Source organism: Chamaea fasciata, unplaced genomic scaffold (genome assembly GCF_029207755.1).
Source record: "Chamaea fasciata isolate MVZ Bird 193981 ecotype frontalis unplaced genomic scaffold, bChaFas1.0.hap1 SCAF_31, whole genome shotgun sequence".
NCBI lineage: Eukaryota > Metazoa > Chordata > Aves > Passeriformes > Sylviidae > Chamaea > Chamaea fasciata.
Window position 1 is genome coordinate 3,484,679 of NW_027094116.1, and position 9,185 is coordinate 3,493,863.

The window sequence follows — 9,185 nt, forward strand, 5'->3', positions numbered from 1 at the left end:
CCGGGCATTGGCACCTACCCCGGGGGTCCCGGTGGGGCTGTCCAGGCATTGGCACCTGCCCCGGGGGTCCCGGTGGGGCTGTCCAGGCATTGGCACCTGCCCCGGGGGTCCCGGTGGGGCTGTCCAGGCATTGTCACCTGCCCCGGGGGTCCCGGTGGGGCTGTCCAGGCATTGGCACCTGCCCCGGGGGTCCCGGTGGGGCTGTCCAGGCATTGGCACCTGCCCCGGGGGTCCCGGTGGGGCTGTCCAGGCATTGTCACCTGCCCCGGGGGTCCCGGTGGGGCTGTCCAGGCATTGGCACCTGCCCCGGGGGTCCCGATGGGGCTGTCCAGGCATTGGCACCTGCCCCGGGGGTCCCCGCGGGGTCACCGGAGGCTGCAGGGGGTGATGTCCAGGCACCGGCGCCGTCACTTGGGGTCCCAACGGGGACACCCGGGGGTCCCCTGGGCACCGGGCACCTGTAAGGGGGTCCCGGCGGTGGCACCGGAGGGTCCGGGCAGGCTCCCCCGCCCACCGGGGAGTCCCTGTGGCGACACCGTTATCGGGGGGGGGGTCCCGATAAGGTCAACAGGGGGTGACCCCCCTGCCCCACACGGGCCCGGGGTCACGGGAGCCCCCACCCGGGCACGGGGGGTCCCGGGGCTGTGACCCCTCCTCATCCCCACGCGTCGTGCACAGACCCCCCCCAAACACCGTGGGTGGCACTGAGGGGGTCCCGGGGCCGTGGGGTTGTGGGTCCCGGCTCCGTGGGTCTGGGGGCTGTGGGAGCCTGGGGCTGTGGGTCTGGGGGCTGTGGGTTTGGGGTCCGTGGGTCTGGGGGCTGTGGGTTCGGGGGCCGTGGGGTCCGGGGGCTGTGGGAGCCTGGGGCTGTGGGTCTGGGGGCTGTGGGTCCCGGCTCCGTGGGGCTGGGAGATAGGGGCTGTGGGTTTGGGGTCCGTGGGTCTGGGGGCTGTGGGTTCGGGATCCGTGGGGTTTGGGGGTTGTGGGTTCGGTGTCCGTGGGTCTGGGGGCTGTGGGAGCCTGGGGCCGTGGGCGAGGTGCTGTGGGTCCCGCCCCGTGGGTTTGGGGGCTGTGGGTTCGGTATCCGTGGAGTCTGAGGGCTGTGGGCTCGGGGTCCGTGGGGTGAGGAGCTGTGAGTTTGGTGTCCGTGGGGTCTGGAGGCTCTGGGTTCGGTGTCCGTGGGGTCTGGGGGCTGTGGGTTCAGTGTCCGTGGGGTCTGGGGGCTGTGGGTTCGGTGTCCGTGGGGCTGAGGGCTGTGGGTTCGGTGTCCGTGGGGTCTGGGGGCTGTGGGTTCGGTGTCCGTGGGGTCTGGGGGCTGTGGGTTCGGGGTCCGTGGGATGAGGAGCTGTGGGTTTGGTGTCCGTGGGGTCTGGGGGCTGTGGGTTCGGTGTCCGTGGGGTCTGGGGGCTGTGGGTTCGGGGTCCGTGGGATGAGGAGCTGTGGGTTTGGTGTCCGTGGGGTCTGGAGGCTGTGGGTCCCGGCTCCGTGGGGTCTGGGGGCTGTGGGTCCGGGGCCCGTGCGAGCGGGGTGTTGGGGGTCGGACTGTGGGATTTGGGGTCCGTGTTTGTGGGTCCCGTGTCCGTGGGGCCTGGGGACCGTGGGGGTCTGGGGGCAGCGGCGTGTGTGGGGCTGTGAGGTGCGGGTCCGTGGGTCCGTGTCCGTAGGTGGGCGTGTCTGTAGCTCTGTGAGTCCGTGTGTCCCTGTGGCCGTGGGTGGTTGGTCAGTGTGTCCGTGTGTCCGTGGGTGGCTGGTCAGTCTGTGGGTCAGTGTGTCCGTGTGTCCGTGTGTCCCTGTGTCCGTGGGTGTTTGGTCAGTGTGTCCCTGTGTCCGTGGGTGGCTGGTCAGTGTGTCCGTGTGTCCGTGTGTCCATGGGTCAGTGTGTCCGTGTGTCCTTGTGTCCGTGGGTGACTGGTCAGTGTGTCCCTGTGTCCGTGTGTCCGTGGGTGGCTGGTCAGTGTGTCCGTGTGTCCGTGTGTCCATGGGTCAGTGTGTCCGTGTGTCCCTGTGTCCGTGGGTGTTTGGTCAGTGTGTCCGTGTGTCCGTGTGTCCATGGGTCAGTGTGTCCGTGGGTGGTTGGTCAGTGTGTCCGTGTGTCCGTGGGTGGCTGGAGTGTGTCCGTGTGTCCCTGTGTCCCTGTGTCCATGGGTGACTGGTCAGTGTTGTCCGTGTGTCCATGAGTCAGTGTGTCCGTGTGTCCGTGGGTGTTTGGTCAGTGTGTCCGTGTGTCCGTGGGTGGTTAGTCCGTGTGTCCGTGGGTGGCTGGCCAGTCTGTGGGTCAGTGTGTCCGTGTGTCAGTGTGTCCGTGTGTCCGTGGGTGGCTGGCCAGTCTGTGGGTCAGTGTGTCCGTGTGTCCGTGGGTGGCTGGTCAGTGTGTCCGTGTGTCCGTGGGTGGCTGGCCAGTCTGTGGGTCAGTGTGTCCGTGTGTCCCTGTGTCCGTGGGTGGCTGGTCAGTGTGTCCGTGTGTCCGTGGGTGGCTGGCCAGTGTCCGTGGGGCAGTGTCCCTGTGTCCGGTGTCCGTGTGTCCAGCCCCACGCCCGGCCCTGTCCCGGCCTGTCCGGAGGCACAAAGAGCCTTTGTCCACCCGGGGGGGGGAGGGGCGGGCGAGTGACCGCGGGGCCGGGGCTACCGGGGGGGGGGGGGCGGGACCGGGCCCGTCCGGAGACCCCCGGGCCGGGGGGGCGGGGCTAGTGATGGGGGCGGGGCTAATGATGGGGAGGCTAATGATGGGGGCTTGGGCTAATAATTGGGGGGCTAATGATGGGGGTTGGGCTAATGATGGGGGGCGGGGTTAATGATTGGGGGGCTGATGATGGGGGGTTGGGCTAATAATGGGGGGCTGGGCTAATGATGGGGGGCGGGGCTAATGCTGGAGACCCCGAGGCTAGTCCGGGGGGGGGGGGGAGGGAAGGGCTGTGCCGGGGAGTGGGTTGGGCTAATTATTTGGGGAGGGGGGTGATGAGCCGGGGGGGCTGGGCTAGCCAACGGCAGCCCCGGGCTAGTGCAGGAGACCCCCGGGCTAATGATGGAGACTCCCGGGCTAATGATGGAGACCCCCGGGCTAATGGCGGGGTGGGGGCGTGACAATGGGGGGGGGGGGGCTGTGATAATTCTGGGGGTGCAGCTGAGCCCGGGGGCGGGGGGAGCTGGGCTAGCGCTGCGCCCCCCGGGGCTAGCCATGAGGGGGCTGGACTAGTGATTAACGGGGGCCGCTAATTACGGGGGGGGGGGGGGCTGCGCTGATGATGATGATGATGATGATGGGGGGGCGGAATGGATGGATGCCGGGGGGGCGGGGAGGAAGTGTGTGTCTGGGTGGGGGGGTTGGGCTAGCGCTGGCCACCCCCGGGCCAGTTGTCCGTGCTGTGGGGGGGGGGTGGGGTGCCGGGGGGGGGGCGGGGGCTCCCGGTATTTTTATCCGCGCGCGGCCGTTGCCGGGGAACGGGGCGGGGGGGCCCGGAGCGCGCGGAGCGAGCGGGGCTGCGGCAGCGGTGAGAGCGGGCGGGGGGCGCGGGGGGAGGATGATGGGGGGGGGGGCCGGAACCCCCCCCGGGGCACACGAGTGTGTAAGGGCCGGGGGAAGCCCCCCCAAACCCGGCCGTGCCCCCCCAAACCCGGCTGTGTGTCCCCCCCAAACCCGGGATGGGGAATGGGCGGGGGGGGGGGGTGGTGTGGCAGGGACCCCCTCCCCGTCCCCGGGGCACACGCGTGTGTAAGGGATGGGGGGGGGGGGGGGCGTGGAGGCGCGCTCCTGACCCGGCTGCGCGTGCACGCGCGCGCGTGCCTCTGTGTGTGTGTGGCCCGTGCGCGCGCGGGGGGTGAGTGTGCAAGGAAAGGGGTTGGGGGGTCTCGGCGCGTGTGCAAGGCCCGGTGAGGGGCGCACGCACGCGCGTGTTCGTTCGCGGGTGAGTGTGCAACGCGCGTGACCCGTGCGCGCGCGCGTATGTGACACGAGTGTGTGTCTGCTCGTGACCCAGCTCCCTGTGCGCACGCGGGGGGTGAGTGTGCAAGAGCTCAGCGCCTGTGCAAGGCCCGGTGGGGTGCGCACGCCCGTGTTCGTTCCCGCGTTCACACGCGTGGCCCAGCTCCCTGTGTGCACGCGTGTGTGTGTGCCCGTGTGCACACGTCTGTGTGAGTGTGCAAGGCCCGTGGGGCGCACACACGCGTGTGTTTATTCGTGGGTGAGTGTGCAACGCCTGTGACCCGTGCACGCATGTGTGCGGTCACACGTGGCCCAGCTCCCAGCGCACATGTCCCCCCAGTTTGGGGTCGCTCCCCCCATCCCAGTCCTCCCAGTTTGGGCAGCCCTCTATTCCCAATCCCCCCAGTTTGGGGAGGTGATGACGCCATTCCGGCCATCCCAGTCCTCCCAGTTTGGGGAGACCCATGACTTTCCCAATCCCCCCAGTCTGAGGAGGTGATGACACCACTCCCACCTTCCCAGTTCCCCCAGTTTGGGCATCCCTCTTTTCCCAGTCCCCCCAGTCTGAGAAGGTGATGACATCATTCCCCTCATCCCAGTCCGCCCAGTTTGGGGTGACCCATGACCTTCCCAGTCCTCCCAGTCCCCCCAGTTTGGGGTGACCCATGACCTTCCCAGTTCCCTCAGTTTGGGATCATCATTCCCCCATTCCCTCCATCCCAGTCCCCCCAGTTTGGGGCTATGATCCCCCCAGTCCCCCCAATTCCAGTCCCTCCAGTTTGGGTGCTCCATCCCCCCACTCCCCCATCCCAGTCCCCCCAGTTTGGGGTGACCCATGACCTTCCCAGTTCCCCCAGTTTGGGATCATCATTCCCCCATTCCCTCCATCCCATTCCCCCCAGTTTGGGGCTGTGATCCCCCCAGTCCCCCCAATCCCAGTCCCCCCAGTTTGGGGGCTCCATCCCCCCATTTCTGTCCTTCCCAGTCCCCCCAGTCCTCCCAGTCCTCACCGCCCTGTCCCCCCACAGCCGCCGCCGATGGCTCAGGACAACGCCGCCTTCTGCGGGGTCCCCGAGGGGGTCCCCACGGGGGTCCCGGCCGAGGCCAAGCCCCCCCCCGCGCCCCCCTGCGCCCCCAAACGTCGCCCGTGGGGGGCCGGGGGCGGCGGGGCGGCGCGGAAGCGCCAGCGCTACGTGGAGAAGGACGGCAAGTGCAACGTGCAGCACGGCAACGTGCGCGAGACCTACCGCTACCTGACCGACATCTTCACCACCCTGGTGGACCTCAAGTGGCGCTTCAGCCTCCTCATCTTCATCCTGGCCTACGCCCTCACCTGGCTCTTCTTCGGCCTCATCTGGTGGGTCATCGCCTACAGCCGCGGCGACCTGGAACACCTGGGCGACCACAGCTGGACGCCGTGCGTCAACAACCTCAACGGCTTCGTGTCGGCCTTCCTCTTCTCCATCGAGACCGAGACCACCATCGGCTACGGCCACCGCGTCATCACGGACACGTGCCCCGAGGGCATCGTGCTGCTGCTGCTGCAGGCCATCCTGGGCTCCATGGTCAACGCCTTCATGGTGGGCTGCATGTTCGTCAAGATCTCGCAGCCCAACAAGCGCGCCGAGACGCTGGTGTTCTCCTCGCACGCTGTGGTGTCGCTGCGCGACGACCGCCTGTGCCTGATGTTCCGCGTGGGCGACCTGCGCGACTCGCACATCGTGGAGGCCTCCATCCGCGCCAAGCTCATCCAGTCCAAGCAGACGCAGGAGGGCGAGTTCATCCCGCTGGACCAGACCGACCTGAGTGTGGGCTTCGAGACGGGCGACGACCGCCTCTTCCTGGTGTCGCCGCTCATCATCAGCCACGAGATCGACGAGCGCAGCCCCTTCTGGGACGTGTCGCGGGGGCAGCTGGAGAGGGACGACTTTGAGATCGTCGTCATCCTGGAGGGCATGGTGGAGGCCACAGGTGAACGGGACGGGGAGGCTGCAGGGATGTGGGGACGTGGTGTCTTGGTGTGGATACATCCGTGGGGACATCATCTCCGTGGGACACATCAATGGGGACACCATCGTTTTGGTGTGGACACATCCATGGGGACATCATCTCCATGGGACACATCATCATTGTGGGGACGTATCGTCTTCTTGGGACACATCATCTCCATGGGACACATCCATGAGGACACCATTGTCTTGGTGTGGACACATCCATGGGAACATCATCTCTGTGGGACACATCATCATTGTGGAGACATATCGTCTTGTTGGGATACATTGTCTCCATGGGAACCATGCATGGTGACATCATCTCCATGGGACACATCGTCTTGGTGTGGACACATCCATGGGGATGTCATCTCCCTGGGACACATCCGTGGGAACATCATCTCCATGGGGTACATCGTCTTGATGTGGACACATCCGTGGGGACATCATCTCCATGGGACACATCATCATTGTGGGGACGTGTCTTCTTGGGACACATCATCACCATGGGACACATCCATGGGGATGTCATCTCTGTGGGACACATCGTCTTGGTGTGGACACATCCATGGGGACATCACCTCTGTGGGATGCAGCATCCTCATGGGCACGTATCATCTTCCTGGGACACATCTGTGGGGACATCATCTCCATGAGAAACACTGTCATTGTGTGGATACATCCATGGGGACACCATCTCCGTGGGACACATCAGTGGGGACATCATCTCCGTGGGATGCATCATCATTGTGGGGACGTATCGTCTTCTTGGGACACATCATCTCCATGGGAACCATCCACAGGAACATCATCTCCATGAGACACATTGTCATTGTGTGGACACATCCATGGGGACATCATCTCCGTGGGACACATCCATGGGGACACCATCTCTGTGGGACACATTGTCTTGGTGTGGACAAATCCATGGGGACGTCATCTCTGTGGGACGCAGCATCTTGGTGGGGACATATCGTCCTCTTGGGACATGTCATCTTCATGGGACACATCTGTGGGGTCACCTCCATGGGGACACATCATCTCCATGGGATACAGGACACATCCGTGGGGACACCTCCGTAAGGTCACGTCATCTCCGCGGGATGCATCATCTTGGTTGGGACATATTGTTTTCTTGGGACACATCATCTCCTTGGGACATATCCATGGGGACACCTCCATGAGGACGCATCATCTTCCTTGGGACGTCTCATCTCCATGGGGACATCATCTTCTTCAGATCCATCATCTCCATGGGACACACTGTCTCCTTGGGGACACATCATGTCCGTGTGGACACCTCATCCCCATAGAGACATCTCCATGAGGTCGCATCATCTTCCTGGGGACATCTCATCTCCATGGGGACATCACCTTTTTGGGGCCCATCGTTTCCATAGGGGCACATTGTGTCCTTGGGGACACCTCCATGGGGACACATCACATCCACGGGGACATCTCACCTCCTAGGGGACACCAGCATGGGGACAGATAACATCCATGGGAACGCTTCATCTCCTTGGGTTCACCTCATCTCCTTGGGGGACACATCCATGTGGATAGATCTCCATATCACCTCTGTGGGGACCCCACCATGGGGACAGATAATGTCCCTGGGGACACATTTCATCTGTGGGGACATCTCCATGGGGGACACCTCCATGGGGATCCATCATGTCCATGAGGACACCTCCACGGGGACACCTCACCTCCATGGGGACACTTCATCTCTGTGGGGACATCTCCATGGTGGACACCTCCATGGGGACACATCCATGGTGCCACCTCCACGGGGATCCATCATGTCTGTGGGAACACCTCATCTCCGTGGGGACACCTCACCTGTGTGAAGACACCTCCATAGGGACACCTCACCTTCACGGGGACATCTCTGCTGGGGGCTTCCCAGCCCCCTCTCCCAGATTTGGGGTCCCCCCCGTACCCTGGGTGCAGCACAGACCCCAATTACCAGATTTGGGGTCCTCCATGCCCTGGACGCTTCACTTTTTGGGGTCCCCCGTGCCCTGAGCAGTTCAGGTATCGGGGTTCCCCTCACCCCCTGACCCCGGTGCCCCCCCAGGGATGACGTGCCAGGCGCGCAGCTCGTACCTGGCAGACGAGGTGCTGTGGGGTCACCGCTTCACGCCGCTGCTCAGCCTGGAGGAGGGTTTCTACGAGGTGGACTACGGCGGCTTCCACCACACGGTGCCCGTGCCCACCCCGGCCTGCAGCGCCCGCCAGCTCGCCGCCGCCGCCGCCCGCCGCGAAGCCCACCTGTACTGGTCCATCCCCAGCCGCCTGGACGAGGCGGCGGCGGCGGGGGGCGAGGGGGACCCCGAAATGTCCCCCCGAGAGAGCAACGGGACCTTGGCCAGCCCCGAGTCGCGGTGATGCCACCAAAAATCTGGGTGTATATACTAAAAATCCCCTTATTCTGATGGTGGTGGTGGTTTGGGGGTGTCCCTGGGATTTTGGGGGTGTCTCTGGGGTTTGTGGGAGAGAGGGGGACCCCAAAATCTCCCAGGAGAGCAAAGGGACCTTGGCCAGCCCCGAGTCGCGGTGATGCCACCAAAAATCTGGGTGTGTGTAATTAAAATCCCCCTCGTCCTGATGGTGGTGGCGGGTTTGGGGTGTCCCTAGGCTCGGGGGGCCAAGGGGACCCCAAAATCTCTCAGGAGATCAACGGGATTTTGGCCAGATCCCAGACGCAGGGATGGTCCCAAAATCTGGGTGTGTATATAATAATAAATCTCCCCCATCCTGATGGTGGTGATGGGTTTGGGGTGTCCCTGGGGTTTGTGGGGGGCGAGGGGGACCCCAAAATCTCTCAGGAGATCAACGGGACCTTGGACAGCCCCGAGTCGTGGTGATGCCACCAAAATCTGGGTGTGTGTAATTAAAATCCCCCTGGTCCTGATGGTGGTGGTGTTTTGGGGGTGTGAGTGGTGGATTTGGGGTGTCCCTCGGTTCGTGGGCACCCCGAAATTCCTGGGAAGAGCAGCAGGACCTCGGCCAGCCCCAGGAGGCCCCAAAATGTGGGTGTACTGAATAAACCCCCCCTCCCTCCGTTGTGATGGTGGTGCTGTTTTGGGGTGCGGGCGGGGGATTTGGGGTGTCCCCGGTTTTGGGGGTCTCGGGGGGTGGAATTTGGGGTGTATTAGGGGCGGGCAGAGCGCCCTCGTCCCAGTTCCTACAGGGGTGACAGGCAGGCGGCAGTGCCACCCCTTCAAGGACATGGGGACCCCCAGGATGGATGTGGGGGTCTCCGAGGACAT

General features: G+C 64.6%; 1 protein-coding gene across 1 annotated transcript; it reads left to right on the top strand.

The window, feature by feature from the left end:
• Positions 1 to 3,438: 3,438 nt before the first annotated feature.
• On the top strand, positions 3,439 to 8,971 carry KCNJ9 (potassium inwardly rectifying channel subfamily J member 9). Its single transcript, XM_066206931.1, has 3 exons — positions 3,439 to 3,488; positions 4,948 to 5,890; positions 7,991 to 8,971. The coding sequence occupies exons 2-3, from the start codon at positions 4,957 to 4,959 to the stop codon at positions 8,299 to 8,301; spliced, it is 1,245 nt and encodes a 414-aa protein (XP_066063028.1). The 5' UTR covers positions 3,439 to 3,488; positions 4,948 to 4,956; the 3' UTR covers positions 8,302 to 8,971.
• Positions 8,972 to 9,185: the final 214 nt, after the last annotated feature.

Bases quoted from the DNA above. Each gene is read 5' to 3' on its own strand.
- KCNJ9 (XM_066206931.1), top strand. From the start codon at position 4,957: ATGGCTCAGGACAACGCCGCCTTCTGCGGGGTCCCCGAGGGGGTCCCC. The intron at 5,891-7,990 runs GTGAACGGGACG...GTGCCCCCCCAG, and splicing joins GGGCATGGTGGAGGCCACAG to GGATGACGTGCCAGGCGCGC.